The following is a 16337-nucleotide window of genomic DNA, read 5'->3' on the forward strand; positions in this document are numbered from 1 at the left end:
ATTGTGATAAATGCCGATACAGTCAGTATGAGCATATTCTAAAAACATGGCAATACAACAGAAGGACAATAAGAGAGGAGCATATGGAACCAAAAACCAGTTACTGCTAAATAAAACCATCATGGTCAGTGCTGAGAAAGAAAGAAATCTCTGCATAGAATGGATTGACCATAAAACAAACAACAACAGAAAGATTTTGATGGCATTCCACATTCCTGGATAATAAAGTGCCTTGAAATATACTCAATTCAGAGATTATTTTATACATCAACATCACGATGAAAATGTGGCAAGCCAAACTACCTGAAGTATGAAAGATGGACAGTTTGTCATTCCTAACATCAAGATCCAGAAAGGAATATTTCAGGAAGACTCCCTGCATCCCTCTTGTTTTGTATGGCACTTAACCCGTTCAGTATTTTTTATTAATTCTGGACTATGGATTCAGTCTTAATTTAATCCTGACAGTATCACACTGTTTGTTGATGATCACCATTTATCAGAAAAATTCCAGATGACATCAGAATGACTTGTGGCCTGGACAAATGTGCTAAGGAAACCTTCCCTAAGCAAAACTACATCGTTTTGACAGATGACTATTTAATTGTTACATTTGTACCCCACATTTTCCCATTTATTTGCAGGCTCAATATGGCTTACATAGTACCATGAGGCATTAGCCACATCTTTGATGAAACAAATACAAAGTGATGTTACGGTCGAATAGAAAGGTGTATATAAGTACCTAGGAGTTGAGGAATCCAGCAAGAATATTCAGGAGATTAAAATCAATATTGAAAGGTGCATTAACATCACTGAATAAGACTAAACATGCTGTTAAAGTTGCTCCCATTGCCAGGTACTACGACTCCTAGTGGATTTACATGCAACTGTAAATTGCAGTGCAAAATTTCCTTGCGTCTGAGAGGAGCACTAGTTGAAACATAGTCTGTGCAGTGGCCTTCCTGCACTACACAGATTTTCCGGCATATGATCAACATGGTGTAAGAAGTTCTGTGCTTTTCATGCAAGACTAAGAACAGCATAGAATTTTAAGGACCACCTTGATCACATGCTAAAAGAGCCAGGAAAGCCGCAGTGGCAGCTGTGTTTGAACCAGGGAGAAGTATACCCAACAATGGTTGTGCTGAGTGAGAGAGGAGAGAGATTGTGGAAAGTACTTATTGAGGGCTCAAGGGGCTAATGAAAAATGGGAGGGAAAGCAGTGGACAAGAAAACACTACATTAAATAAAATTATTCAGTCACCCTTTTTTGCCCTACAACGAATTTGCTCGGTTAAGCCTCATCTCCCAACCTCATGTATCCAGACTCTTGTCTCTCTTGTACCATCTGGATTACTGTAACACACACTTTTCTTGTTTACCTCTCTTCATTAAAGCATCTCCAGCTTGTACAATCTACCACTATCAAAACTTTTACACAATGTCCACAAATTCAATCATATCACTCCTTTCCTCAAACAAGAACACCAGCTACTCATACCCTACTGTATTACCTATAAACTACATCCATCTGCTCTGGAATATATCTCCAATCTTCTCATTCCAAGTTCCTCTCCCCTACCTCTTCACTCCTCTCAGCAGTCCCTTCCTTCATCTTCCTTCTCCCACTGCTATAAAACTGGACACTACTTGGGCCACTGCTTTTGCCGATGCTGTCCCGAAATTCTGGAATACTCTGCCACTTCATATTAAATCTGAATTGTCATATACTGCCTTTTAAAAAAATGTTAAACTCATTGGCTTTTTACTCAAGCTCTTCCATTCTAATTCTATGTCCCATCCCTGCTCCCTTATTTGTGCTTTTCTTGTTAACCCCTTAGCTGTAATAGGGTGATTAGTGGTATACCAAATAAATAAAAGCTTGTGGAGAAGGGGAGATACAAACTGGAGACAAGAGGTACAGAATGTATGTGTGTGTGGGGGGGGGGGGGGGGGGGGAATGTACAGAAAGGGAGATGAGAGGTAGCAGATGAGTGTATGGGGAAGAAGTGCTGAGGACAAAAGAGGGTAAGGTGATAAGAAACAAAGGTGACGCGGTGGGGGATGCAAGTTGAGAACAAAAGAGGATAAAGGAATGTATGATAAGGTAAGGGAACGAGTAGAGGAGAGAGGACAAGGGAGCAGACTGGGTAAGTAGGCATGCGGTGTGAAGAACTGAGAAAGGTAACATTATGTGTGGGGGAAGGGGGAGTTGATGAGCTGAGAGAATTTTGAAGGGAGATTAGTTAGTGGAGGAAAGAGTGTTGAAGGGAGGCAGGGGTTATCTGAAGGGCCAGTGTGTGCATATGTTGGGAAGAAGTGATGAGGCTTATGGCTAGGGCTTCTAGATTTCTTGTATTTGCTCCGCATAGCTTCACAGGAAGTGCAGGTAGTACTTTTTTTTTTCTTAATTGCTGATATTTGTAGCAACAACTATAAACAGAAGTGTATTGCCACAAGAAGTCAAAAGGACTAGAGATTGCTGCAATAAAGTCACTGAAAGCCAGAAGCCCTACTTATAAATTACTATTAATGTACTCCTGGGAAAAAAATCTGCATTACAACTTTGAAATTTACCATCTTTGAATAAGAAATGTTCAATTTGGAAGTTTAATTACTATTTAAAGACAGTAGATATATGGTATACTTTGATAAATATGCAAAATGTTTAAAATAGTGTGCAGAATTCCCCCATGAGTATGCTACTTATATGAGTATTATAGGTTTTTTTCAGTGAAGGCACTTATGGAACAAACTTCTAGTTCTTATAGTTTAGCTTAAATCAGTGTCAACTCAAGAGAACCCTCTGGCTAGCTACCCTGAACTTTGTTCGGTCTTCAGTCAGGTGGCTAATTGTTAATAGAGTGGCATCCATTGTTACTATTATTTATGGATCTATGAGATAACTGGTTTTCTGCTTTTGTGTTGACCTTCAGTCTTGACAAGCATGATGACTTTCTTTAAACATGAAGTGCCAAAATATGAATTTAAGTCTTGCCATTTCAGCTTCCAAGAAAAGCTTGGGTTTCACCTTCTCCAATACCAATTGATTTGTTCTTTAGGCAGTCTATGGTATACAAAGTATTCTTTCTCCAGCACCATAATATTAAGGCATTGATTTTCTTTCTGTCTTGCTTCTTCACTGTCTCCAACTTTCACATTTATGTGACATTTTTGAAAATGCCATGGGTTAGACAAGTCATATCTTTGTATACAGAGATATATCTCTGAATTTGAAAAACTTGTCTACATAACATATTACTCTTGGCAGAATGGTTATCAGAAATTTTGACTGTTTTATTATTGATCCAAGCAGGATGTATGTTATCAGAATTCTTGACTTTTATAATTATTGATCCAAGCAGGATGAAGTTTTCAATTTCTATTCTCTCCATAACAAAATTATTGATTTTATCCGTTTTCAGGATCTTTGCCTTCTTCATGTTAAGGTGCAGGCCCATTTTCAGAGTATGTTCCTTGATCTTGATAATCAGATGTTTCAAATCTTCACTTTCATCTAGCATGGTGAAGGTTGTTGATGAAACCTAAGGTGTGAAAATTGGTGGAAGACTCTTCCTATAGTCCTGCTTCTCCAATGATTCCTTCTGCATATATATTGAACAAGTAGGAGGAAATACACAGTCTTATCACACCTGGTTCTCTGTGTATTTTTCCACCATTTCTTCATCTCAGCATTGTTCAACATGGATCCTTGAGTAACATTTTTGCATCTCATATCAAGGTGGGAATTCTCTGTAACTCTTGTAGCTTTCCGATCTTGTTCTTCCTTTGATATTTTCTGATTCTGTTTCCTTACATGCATGACTGTACTACTACTCTTTTTCACATCTTCATAGCATATCTGAAATTTCAACTATGTTCTGCAACTGCCTCTTTCGCCTCTGACTCAACATAACTGTATCACATAAAAGTAAAATAATTTAAACAATTGTCTCTCTTTCTGTACTACATTACAAAAGTTTGGCTGTTTCCTAGTACAGGTGCTCAACTGTTACACTGAGGAACGGCAACTTCTTCCATTAAAGACTTTTACTTTTTGCCCTTTTAGTTTACATTTTTATATTCTCCTTTGTACACCACGTTAGATGGCTTCCTATCAGTAAAAATAAACACATATAGGAGAACATTATTACTATAATAATGTACAACTGTAACTCCATAAACCTTGTATTATACACGAGCTCTGGTATAACAATTTTTAAGTATAGCTCCAACGTATAATTTTAGAAAACATTCTCAATTTCGTTGCTACTTTAAGAAGCATAGAAGATTTAAAGACAACAATAAACCCTTCAAAACGACGAATACAAAACACACAAAGGGTTCTGTCAGGAGTTCCTCATGCTTTAGAGCCTGCAGCCGGACAGCCTCACTTAACATGCTCCATCATGAACAAAAACAAAACCAATCCACTAAAAGAGCTCTCAACATTTTTATCCGAACCCATCATATCTACTAACCTACGACCGAAGGCTGTAGCTCCACCGATTCATAGATAGGACCTCCGCGAGCTGAGCTCGGAGCCACCTGGGCTCCACGGTAGCGGACGCCGTCACACGCAAAGCACGCACCGTCGTCGACCCCGTAAGCTCTAGTTGAACTCTTCCGTACGCGGGTTTCACCTTTAGCTGCTCTCTTGAAAAATTCGGTAGCTATTTCGAAGTAGTAGCCCATCCAAACAAAGGAATTATTTGACCTCTTGAATGAAAATCAATGAAGGAACCACGAACTTTGTAGATTCGGAATATGTATATCTAAACTAAGAACGTGCACTATACGTCAAAACCCCAAGGCATGCTAGAAGGTGTAGTTTTTTATGTCAACACTTTAATAGGGGTGGGGGTGGGAGAAAATGGAGAAACATAGCAGAATAGTAATTGAGAAGTGCTCAAGATGTCCAATAGGAGGTACGAACTATTCCAAATATTTCTTTCCCTGCTTACTTTATTTGGTCGATTTTTCTGTTTTCAACGCACAACATTTCTACGCGCTGGCCTGGTCTACTCTGGTGGGAGTAGACTCCGCCCAATTTTGCGAGATTGAGGGTATGCGATTGGTTGAGGAATTCTTTGAGTGAATGGCGAACGATCCTCCCCCGCGTGAATTCCACTCGCTTGTTCATCATAATACAGGAGAGTGAAGGCTGACCGCTTGCTGAGTGGGCGCGAGGGGGCAGGTAGTGTCTCGGGCCTGCGCGCGCTGGGCGGAGAAAGAGCGTCTCGAGACCGCGCGCTATTAGGGAGGCTGGCTGCAGCAGTCTGTGGGATTTGGAGGAGCGATGAGAGGGAGGGAGAAGTTCTCCGTCTGAGTCGGTCGTGCGTTCACGCCGCGGACTCCGGTGTCAAGGTGGGAGCTAGTCGGCAGCGGGTCCTTTGGAAGTCGGACCTTCGTTCTTCTGCTATCGTTTATCACTTTTCCGGTTTGGTTTTTTGTTACTGTTTTCAGACGGACTTCTTTCTTTTCTCCGCCCACCCCAGTCCGGGCTGCCTGTGGCATTCCAGCTGAGAAGGGAGAAGAGGGGGGACGGGACGAGACACGACTCGGAGGAGAGCGGCGCCCACCATCCTGGGTAAGGCATGATGAGACTGCGACAGAGTGGACAGAGCTATTAGTGGCATTCTTAATAAAGTCAGGCAAGAAGGGGAGAACATGTCTGGTCAAAAACCCCAGCAAAGGTGATCGGACGGGATGGAGATACGGGGCCAAAATGGTCGTGTTTCTATATTGAAATAGGGAGGGCGATATTCTCTTGGACAAGATTGCCTAGTTTCCAGTTGTTCTGCACTGAATGAAGGGGAGCTATCCCGAGTCAGGGACGCGTGCTTCCCGGGTTTATGTTTTGAAATGTTTATAAACTTCACAATTCGTTTGTTGTTCTCGAGCATGAACCCTTAGATTGATTTATTTAGTTGATAATTAGGATTTGACTCACGTAGTTTTCAATGATTGTTTTATATTTATAATAATCAGAAAGTGAACTTAATTTTCTGTTCTGACATTCTCTGGCATTCTCATTGTTTTATTCTTTCCGTTTTTCCTTCAATTGTTTTTTTTTTTAATCTTAGTGGTTCTGATGATAGGTTTCAGAAGGAGCAGGAAACTTGTTGCTGCCCCAGGCTTAAATCTTTCTTCTTTACCCACAGGCAGTGAATATGTAGTATATTTATATTTGTAGCATATTTAATATGCTTTTTCTAATGCAAGAATTTTGCATGCATATTCGTTATATGTTTGCATTTAATGCCTGTACCGGATTTGTTTATACTCCGTACATCAGTCTATATTATATTTGTATATATATTATGTAGGCATATAGATCTGTATTTAACTGTATGCGTTAGTCGTTGTCTGTAATGCACATAGTTTATGCACGTCAGTCTACTTCTGGCTGTAATTCAAATATTTTATGTCTATTATGCATACATTCTTATTTGCTTAATCTATAAATAGCAGTACTGATTACCAGGGGCAGTGAATAGGATTATCAATTTCCGTTTTCAGAATCTGCATTTCTGTCCTGGTGTCCTTGGTAGTGGTCTAACTAAAACAACTAGTTTTATTAAGATATACATTTTAATAATATAGCTGTATATGTAAATGTGGGCTTAGAGATGAAGTTAAAGGACAAAAGTATTTTATCTTGGTAAATATACCAAAATAGGAAAACTGACACATATACTATATGTTAATGAAGGATTTCATACTGTTTATAATTTTACTTTATCAAGGCTTAGAATTAATATTGTATTCCATCCTGTTCTTTTCAACAGCTTTTAAGGCAGAAATGTTAGCTTTATATCACCATGTAAAATGCTCTTTCTGTTTAATAATTTCATATCATCAAGCTGCATAGCATTGTGCAAGAACCCTAGAAAGCTTGTGGTTGCCTTTGGTAAGGGAGTTAAATTATTCATGTATGTGGTGTATAGGAACATCAAATTGCAAAGGCCATTTTACTAGCTTCATGATCTAACCAGTTTACTATGCTACGGTCATAGTTTAGAATATGTGTTGAGGATAATTTGTAGGTTAATAATTCTGTGATTTCTAAGTGAAAAAAGATTGGTACGATTTTTGAAACTATTGCTCTGATGGTGATCTTTGGGAATGTAAAAATGGGTGTGCATCTGGAGAGTATTTGTAAAGATTCTTCTACTGTCTGAGCTTTGCCTGTGGGATTTGTGCAAACATAATTGAGGCACAGAATTCCATCTCACAGATGGTATCTGACAGGATGGCTAAATTATCATTTATCTGGCATGAATGGTAAATACAGCAAAATGGACACCATGTCTTCATACTAGTTTTCCCTTTCTGATCTCTTGCTCTTAGAAGAAGCAACTATGAAACTCGTCTATAGTCATACAGAGTCACATTTAAATATTCATTTAACTTACAATTATAGTTGTATTTTTTTGGCGGGAGGGGAGGATATTGTGGTATAAAAGGGGTGAAGAAAGTCTTGAAGATGTGTAATTGACTGAAGAGCATCTGGTTGAGTAAAATTGCCTGATAAATAAAATGCCTTGCCAAAGTCATATTGCGTCAGGTATGCATTTTTAGACTGGAACAGGGACTTACACCAGAATACTTACCACCATTTTACAGCACTATGTATGCCCAGTTGCAGTATAAAATATATATTGTATATGTATACACATGCTCGTACTCTTTCTGCTCATTCTTATTAGTAGTGCATACTTCATGTTGTTACACCTTTATTGCTGCTTTATGCATCTCTTGAAAGTTGCCATCATGGTCATTTTGTAGGAATAAATTTAGCCTGCAACGGTAGTGGTGGGGGGAGGGGAGTTGTGAGTAGTGACGGACTTGGCTTCCAAGGAAAGTCAAGTAGGACTCAGGTCTTTGATGGGTTCTGCATGAGGAAGAGAAGTAGTACCAGTGGCTCTAGTTTCTGGCCTCCATACTGCCTTCTCTCTCCTTGTCCTTGTGCCCTTGATGGAGTGAGTATATTGTGGCATGACCCTGCCCGTTTGGGTGCCCAAACTTTGATAGACCAATCCACCCAAGTTGCTGTTTTAGATGTGGGCAGAATGTAATTTGCAAACATCTCTGTGTGAGAAATTGTCCATAAAATGGGCAAATAAGTAATATCTTTTAACTCTGATGTTGTTGGATAGCCTTCAAGTGACAGATTTACAGAAAACAATTACCATAGTTGAGATCTCTCCTGCACCGTTGTTAAAAGAATTTCAGGGAGGTATAAGTTTGCAAGCACCTGAAATAAGTTCTTGCTCAGTCTGGACCCTTTTTATCCAACTGGTGGTCAAGTATGAAATGTAATTGGGTTTTTCTCAGCTTATTATTTCATCCAAAGAACTGGGATTTTTGGTAACTTCACCTGAATTCATATAAAATCACAATTATATTATGGTTTACTTAGCTTGAGTTTCTGTAATTGGAGAAAACTGCCCTGCTGCTTTTAGAATGTAGGAACAGTTTATATGTGAATTATCTACAGAGCCACAATTTCCATGAGTAATCCAAAATGGTCATTTTTTTGATGGCTTCACATTGTCAGTGTGGTTAAGGAATCTGTATACAGTTCACTGACAGAATTACTTTTTTTGGACTGTCTGACATTTCAGACTCATTTTAATGTGAACTGCAGATGGTATGCATGTTTTAGGCTTAGGAGCTTAAACTGTACTATAAATGATATAACACAAACATAGTTAAGAATTAATCTCCTTTGTGCCTAACTATGCACGAAAAAGGCAAAAAAGATCATTAAACATTGCAACTGACCATTAGGCATATTTTCAAAGTACTTAGCCTTCCAAAGTTCCATAGAAACCTATGGAACTTTGGAAGGCTAAGTGCTTTGAAAATATGCCTACATATTACCTAGCGTATAAAGCAACTGGACTTATTCAGCTAGTCCTTTTGTGCAACATTCCTGTGCCTTGTAGATGTTGCAAGCAGAATATTTCTAGACATTGCCTATTTTTTTCAGTTGCAGAAGTCCATCTTAAGGTAAGTTCAGCTCTCTTTTATGAAAATTTATTCCTGTATAACTACTTTTAATATATGCATAAACCACCTGTAGTTCTAACTCGGTGTATGTCCAGTGAAGCCATCCATCCGCTCAAGACAGATAAAATGAGAGAGCTGATTGTATTTGGGCAATAATTTCTTGGTACTTTTTAGCAAAAATGTTTCACAGGCATTAAGCGTGGAAGTTGTTAGCAACTTCAAAATGCAGCTGTTGAGACAACTTTGAATCTATGACCAATGATGACAAACATATTATGCTCTACTATTAAAAACAAAATGTTAAAAACCCTACATAAAATCTAAATTTTTGTTTTCTGGCTAGAATCCTTAAAGTAATAGCTCTAGAGCTACTAGGGTCACTACTCTGGAACAGTCAATGTGGAAAAATATCCTGTATTTGAAACGTCTGTGCTGTTTTTTCAACCTACCAAATAGCTACTTCTCTAAGTAGTTTATTGATACAGGGCTTCTTCTAAAAAATAGAATAAGGACAGAAATTGTTCTGGTATTCAAGTCTTTTTAGTTTATCCACGTTTACTAACAGCACACTCTTATCTTCTGTTGGAATAAAATGGTACCCGTGACAGATGCGATGAAGCTACAGTGTAGTAAATTTAAAATGAAACGGAGAAAAATTTTCTTCACTCAACTTGTAATTAAACTCCAGAATTCGTTGCCAGAGAATGTGGTAAAGGCGGTTAGCTTAGCGGAGTTTAAAAAAGGTTTGGCGGCTTCCTAAAGGAAAAGTCCATAGACCGTTATTAAATGGACTTGGGGAAAATCCACTGTTTCTGAGATAAGCACTATAAAATGTCTTGTACATTTTTGGGATCTTGCTGGGTATTTGTGACCTGGATTGGCCACTGTTGGAAACAGGATGCTGGGCTCGATGGACCTTTGGTCTTTCCCAGTATGGCAATACTTGTGTACTTATGTACTTCTCAGTGTACATGTGCTAACAATCTGCAAGTTCCAGTTCTTTATTTCTTGATATACCACCTAAGTGGTTTACAATCCAAAATTAAGACAGAAATAAGTTACATAACCCAGTAGAAAAAGTAAAAAGGATAGAATTTGCTTCAACTTATATCCAGATCCAAATTCTGCTGTTACTTTCATTCTCCACTGAGAAATGCCTAGTTCTGAAAAACTTAATTCAAGGCCTATCTTAAATTTTTTGCTAACAGGCTTCTAAATGCAAATAAAAGTTGCAAGGAGTTTGTAGCATAGGACCCATTATATTAAAAATAGTAGCATGGGTTGTATCAAATACTGTATGACAAAAAGAAGGAACCATCAACAGTCTCTGTTCACTGGAGTGAAGGGTTCTGGTAGGTGTTTATTGTATTAATAGCCTAAACAGAAATAGTGGTAACAAGTAGTTTGAATCTTATGCACCAGTGTTAGAATTTTATATGAGATATAGAGATTGTTAACCAATGTACCTGCTTAAGAAAAGGGTTAATGTGATATCTTTTCTTTGCTCCTGAAATTAATGTTACTGCAGCGTTCTGCATTAATTGTAATCTTCTGATAGCAACTTGACAAAGGCCTTGAAAGAGAAAAATTCAGTAATCCAGATGTCTTTAAACAAGAGTATGAATCACTGTGTATAGGGATTTATGATTAAAGAAAGAGCGGACTGAGCAAACATTTTTTCTTAATTTGAAAAAAAAAAAGTTCTGCATAAGGGAAGAAAGGGTAGAAATATGTGAATGAAAAGGTATACATACTATTATCCAGTATGACACAGAAGATTCTCAGTGAACTGACTAGATGAATATTTATTCCTGAGATGTTAGAGGATATGATTTATCCTTTATGAGCAAATAACCATGTTCTAGTTTTTTCTGGGTTAAGTTTCAATCTACATTGATGTAGCCATTCTGTTTTCTTAATAAGTTTTTAATTTAAGTAATGTTCTGCGGAGGAATAGATTCCATGGTAACTGTCGTCTCCATAGATAAGTAACTGCATTAAAGTTTGCTAAAGGGGCCATAAATATGTTAAACAGAAGTGGCACCAACACCAATCCCTGAGGAATCCTACAAGAACTGTCATAAGAAGGGGGAGGTAGAATTATCCCAAATTGTAATATTGGCCTTTTCAGAAAGGTAGGAGTGGAACCATGCTAGAGATATTCCTTGTACTCCTACGTCTTGGAGTCTGTCTGGTAAGCGAGCATGATCTTTAAGATTCAGTGAAGTTAGAATGGCAATGGGTTAAAATAAAAGTTGTTGTGATGTCCAAAAGAGTGGTTTCTGTACAACAATGGGCTTGAAAGATGGTCTGATTTTGGTGTAGAGCATTTGTACATTCTAAGTAATTGGTGAGTTGATTGGCTGACTGTATTGTCAGCAGTCTTGGATACAAATGTTAGATTTGCTGTTGGATGACAGTTTGAAATATCTAGCCATCAGGACAATGTGTCTTTTGTTCTCTGGCAAATATAAACTAGTTTCTACTCCATTCCCAATTCAAGGGAAATCAAGATCAGGTTATGAAGAAATGGTAAAAAGATGAAATTGAATTTTTTTCCAGTAACGGTGAAGAAGAGAATTGAGGGACAGTGGTTGTAACTGTAGGACTATTAAATGAAGCAAACCTGCTTCATAGAGTCTCCATGAGAGAAGCAGTAGAGGAGTACTGCAGAGAGCGTGATTGGGATTAAAAAGTGTGGTTTGGAATTTTTTGAGTTCTGATTTAGTTTGTAAGCATTGTCATACTGGGACAGACTGAAAGTCCATCAAGCCCAGTATCCTGTTTTCAACAGTGGTCAATCCAGGTCAAAAGTACCTGGCAAGATCCCAGAACAGTAGAACAGATTTTATGACTGCTTATCTTTAGAAATAGTGGATTTTCCCAAATCCATCTTAATAATGGCTTATGGACTTTTCTTCTAGGAAATTATCCAAACCTTTTTTTAAACCCTGCTAAGCTAATTGTTTTTACCACATTCTCTAAGGGGCCCTTTTACAAAGGCATGCTAGCATTTTTAGCACACGCTAAAAATAAGTGTGTGCTAGAAGCTCATATATTCCTATGGTTGTCTCTAGTGTTTAGTGTGCGCTAAAATGTTACCATGCCTTTGTTTCCTAGGAGCCCATGGGAAAAATATATGGTAAACAGGCCCCAAGTTAATACTTCATAAAATAGGATGAAGATCATACTGGTTTCATAGCCTCCGTGAAAAGATTGGTCTTAGCATAAATTATGGGTGTCATTTATTAATGCTTTTAATGCATATTATATATGTGTATGTATATATATATATATATATACACAAACTGTATGTCTGCCCAGCACTATCCCCGCCTCCCACAACCGGTTCTGGCACAGACCATATAAGTCTGCCCAGCACTATCCCCGCCTCCCACCACCGGCTCTGCCACCCGATCTTGACTAAGCTGTTTGAACTTCTGTAACTTTTTGTTTCCATATAAAAGGATGGGGTTTGGACTGCTGTATTATACATTATTTGCTCTAACAAAATTCATTAAAACCTCGTTTTTTGTTTCTGGTGATTTTAGTCACATCTTCCCAGAGATGGTCACAAATATATAAAGACACAATTTTGTATTATTAAGTCTTTTCTGCACCACACCTCAAAACATGGTGATGGGGTGAGTACTAAGTCTGTATACAAATATCCATCTAACATATCATCCCACTTCACCCTGTCTTACTCAAGTCTTTCACTTTATGCACTACTGCATGCAGCTTATAGTTATCTTAGGTATCTTTGTTTAAAATACAGTATTGTTGACAATAGCCAGCAGTGTGTGAAGCTGGAAAACAAGAAGAGAACCCGAGACTGTACTGTAGTTCAAGGGGAGTTTCAGGCAAAATCAGTATTTTTTTGTCTCCAGAGGGCTTACAATCTTTACCTGTCAATGATGCTGGCATTTTGGGGGTCATTTAATTTATGCTAAGAAAATGTTAAAATAACTGCTCCAATTTAACACGCTGTTCTACAAGAAATAAAGTGCAAAGTAGCAGAAACACAGGATAATCCTAATATTGAAAGCAGTTTGTGCTGCTTTATCTTCCAATATTGTCCACCTTTCTATAGTTAGAGAAGAGGCTACAAAGCTTGAAGAGAGAAACTCCATAGCAAATCTTAAAAAAAAAAAGTAATACACTGATGAGGATCACAGAAGATGCAGCTTTCCTGATGCTTTGCAGGGAAACTTTATTGCAAAAATTCCTATCAGTGCAAACTGTTTTCTTGCTTAACCCAAATATGTTTTACCTGTATTTTGAACAACTCGATATGTATTGGTGAAATCTTAACTTTTTGACCTAGGAAGAAAATATTTCTGTTGGAAATGAACTTTGAAACCATCTAATTTATATGGTAAAAGAAACCATGAAAATAATTCTTAATATCTTCTGTATACTTGCTTCTTCTCGCCTGCATGCATGGACTCCATGGGCTTGCCAATAGCAACCTAGCCTACCCCCAACTTGGGAGCAGAAGCCATAAAGCCAGGGATGGGTGAAGTGCTGCTGGTGTCAACCGTAGCCTGGCACAACTTTTGCACTGGTCCTCTATTCAAAAGTAATATCTTTTTCCTTCTTGATGATCCTTATACAAGTAATATTTCAGGAGAAATTCTGTGCACCTCAGTTTTCTGTTGCAGAGTTCAGCACAGGAACCAGGCACATGCAGACTTTGGCCTTGTAGGCCAAAAAGAGGAAGTGGCATCAACTTGCATGGACAGCAACAGTAATGCCTTGAGCTGGAAGATGGAGGTGTTGGCCTGGGGTGAAGGAATAAAGGAGTTGAGCCTGAGGGGTGGATAGAGAGAGAGAGAGAGAGAGAAATTTAAGTGAGCTGAGTCTGTGAGGGAAAAGAGTGGCGGATATGGAGTGGAGGGGGGAAGATATAGGCTTAAAGCTAGATGGAGGGAGAAAGCAGGAGGGGGTTAAGTCTGGGAGGGAGAAAGGGCTAGTAGACCTTAAGATGAGGAAGCTCTGCACAAACATAAAAATTCTCATCTTTAAATGATTGTTTTTGGATTGCTTTGTACATTTTCAGAGAAAATGACTATATATTCTTAGGCGTGTAGAATCTGTATGTTTTTGCACTGGATTTACACAGTTATCTTTCACTGTTGATAGCAATAGTGGTGACTGGTTTTGGGGGCAGTGTCAGTGATGGGTGCCTGGCATCTGGGAAGTTTTCCATCTCTGTGCATAGTATTCCCATATATGTAGAAATTCTCTTAGGTTCCCTTTTTCAAAATTTCTGTTAATTGTTTTTGCACTTACTGCATATTAGCGGAAGGCATAGCGAACACTGATCCATTGAGTGACCGAGAGCCGGACTCGACTGATCAGATAAGGAAGGAAGGCACATCAGCCTCAAAAATTAACGTGTGATAAGGGCAAAGGCCATGCAGTAACTATTGGGGGCGTGCCCAGCATGTCCTCTGCAGTTACCACAAAAAAGTTCTTTACCACATATTGAGAGTATTTGCAATCAGTGTAGAGATATTTTGCCGCCTTCCTAAAGTCAGTAGTAAGTGTACCAGCTTTAACTGCACAGTTGACAGCCTGCGGTAAGTATTTTGTGCTAACATCAGCATGCAGTTCCCAATCTCTAACATAGCATGCAGCTAATGTATGAATTAGTGTGCTCTGTCATGCCAGTGTGGTAACAGTACATGCTAATTTGTGAGTTTACTGCATAACTCAATTTAGTAAAAAAGCTTCTTTAGACTTTTTTCCAGGGCAGTTCAGGGTAATTCAGCTTTTCCTTGTTGTCCCTTAATTTCAGTGGTTACTATTGTGTTCCTAGTATGAAAAAGAACTCCTCTCCAGTTTTTGTACTGTTTTCTTTTGAAGAGGTTATGGCAGTGCTTCCCAATCTTTTGTGGCTGTGATTCCATTATTGTGGCCAAATAAAATTGTGTGACCCTTCAGAGTTGCAGATTAATGATGCACCTATGGAGAACCCATCTAGGTTGTGACCCTCAAACATGGACTTTGTGACCCCATTTTGGGAATTTCTGGGTTACAGCCTGTGATGGGCCCATCCTAATCTTTTTTTTTTTTTTTTTTTTCCCTCCAGTTATTCTTTATTAATGCTCATTAAAACATACAAGAAAAAAGAAATAAATCTTGTAAGTAACATTTCAAATATGAGAACAAAATTGAATTACAGACCACATTATGGAATTCGCTTTGAAGCCATATGTCCTAATCTTGGTTTATATTATATAAGATTTGGGGGCCCTTTTACTAAGGTGCATTGGGCCTACCGGTGGACAAGCTCCAGTATCCCACGGTAGTTTAGCCAGCAGTGTGCGCTACTCCCGCTATAAAAAAAAGATATGTATATATATTTGCTATAGGAGGCATGTCTGAGGGTGGAGAGTAGGTGTGCCTGCGGTAATCGGGTAGTGCAGGCATATTACCGCATGCTACCCGATTAGCGCAGGAGTAGCAAGGGAGCCCTTACTGCCTTCTAAATAGGTGGCGATAAGGGCTTCCGACAGTAGTGGCCATACGCCAATGGGGAAATTAGTACATGGCCAATAAAAAAAAAAAAAAAAAAAAAACAACCCTCCTGACCGCAGTCATTTTTCAGCTGTATTAGAGTGGCCGGGCACATGGCAAACCCACACGCTAATTGCTTACCAGCCACTTTCTAGTGTGCCTTGGTGATTGCAGTTGTATCCGATCTGCCTCTGCCATGGTGACTTCCAGACCTGTTTCACCCACCCCCCACCAAATAAACAAATGTGCAAGTGCTCAAATTTTTTTACTTTCCAAGATGATCTGCCTTTTTTTCTCTTTATTTTCACTAGCTACTTTACCAGCTAATACTCTTCCAGGCAGAGAGGATAGAACTCTTGACTCTTTTGGGAGGAAGACGTCACAGGCCGCTGTGCTCGCCACCAGGATCCAGTCTTACAAGCTCTTCATGAGCATGCACTTGTGGGACTCAATATGGCAACTGTCGGTCTTAGTTGATACACTCCCTACGGAGCTGGCCGAGCCTTTTCGCCAGGTGGTCAGGCAGCAGAAGGCATGTCGAAGGTTCCTGGCCAGAGTACATTTGACACTTTTGACGTGGCATCCAGAGTTACTGCTCAAGGTATAGTGATGCGCAGACTCTCATGGCTGTGTGTGTCTGACCTGGATCATTCTGTCCAGTAGCGAATGGCGGATGTTCCTTGCCAGGGGGATAATCTGTTTGGTGAAAAAGTAGAGGATCTGGTTCATCAGATCAAGAAGCATAATGATGCTATGGATTCTCTCTTCCACCAGATGTTTTTTGGCGGGAG

The 16337-nt window shown here is 39.0% G+C and overlaps 2 protein-coding genes across 4 annotated transcripts in view; one reads left to right on the top strand and one right to left on the bottom strand.

Moving 5' to 3' along the window:
* Nucleotides 1-5020, bottom strand: part of HMG20A (high mobility group 20A) — a 175190-nt gene extending 170170 nt beyond the window's left edge. For 2 of the 3 annotated variants that reach the window (XM_030186968.1, XM_030186933.1), the window contains exon 1: nt 4968-5020. In XM_030186968.1, the coding sequence (XP_030042828.1) occupies nt 4968-5005 (38 nt within the window). In that variant the 5' untranslated portion in view covers nt 5006-5020. Of the gene's footprint in view, nt 1-4484; nt 4772-4967 lie in introns of those variants that run through there. The other variant, XM_030186950.1, reaches the window with a different exon arrangement.
* An 83-nt stretch (nt 5021-5103) lies between these two features.
* PEAK1 (pseudopodium enriched atypical kinase 1) overlaps nt 5104-16337 on the top strand; it is a 393758-nt gene continuing 382524 nt past the window's right edge. Inside the window, exon 1 of the mRNA XM_030186920.1 lies at nt 5104-5593. The gene's annotated coding sequence lies outside the window, so the exon portion shown is untranslated. The remainder of the gene's footprint in view (nt 5594-16337) is intronic.

Source organism: Microcaecilia unicolor, chromosome 1 (genome assembly GCF_901765095.1).
Source record: "Microcaecilia unicolor chromosome 1, aMicUni1.1, whole genome shotgun sequence".
Taxonomy (NCBI): domain Eukaryota; kingdom Metazoa; phylum Chordata; class Amphibia; order Gymnophiona; family Siphonopidae; genus Microcaecilia; species Microcaecilia unicolor.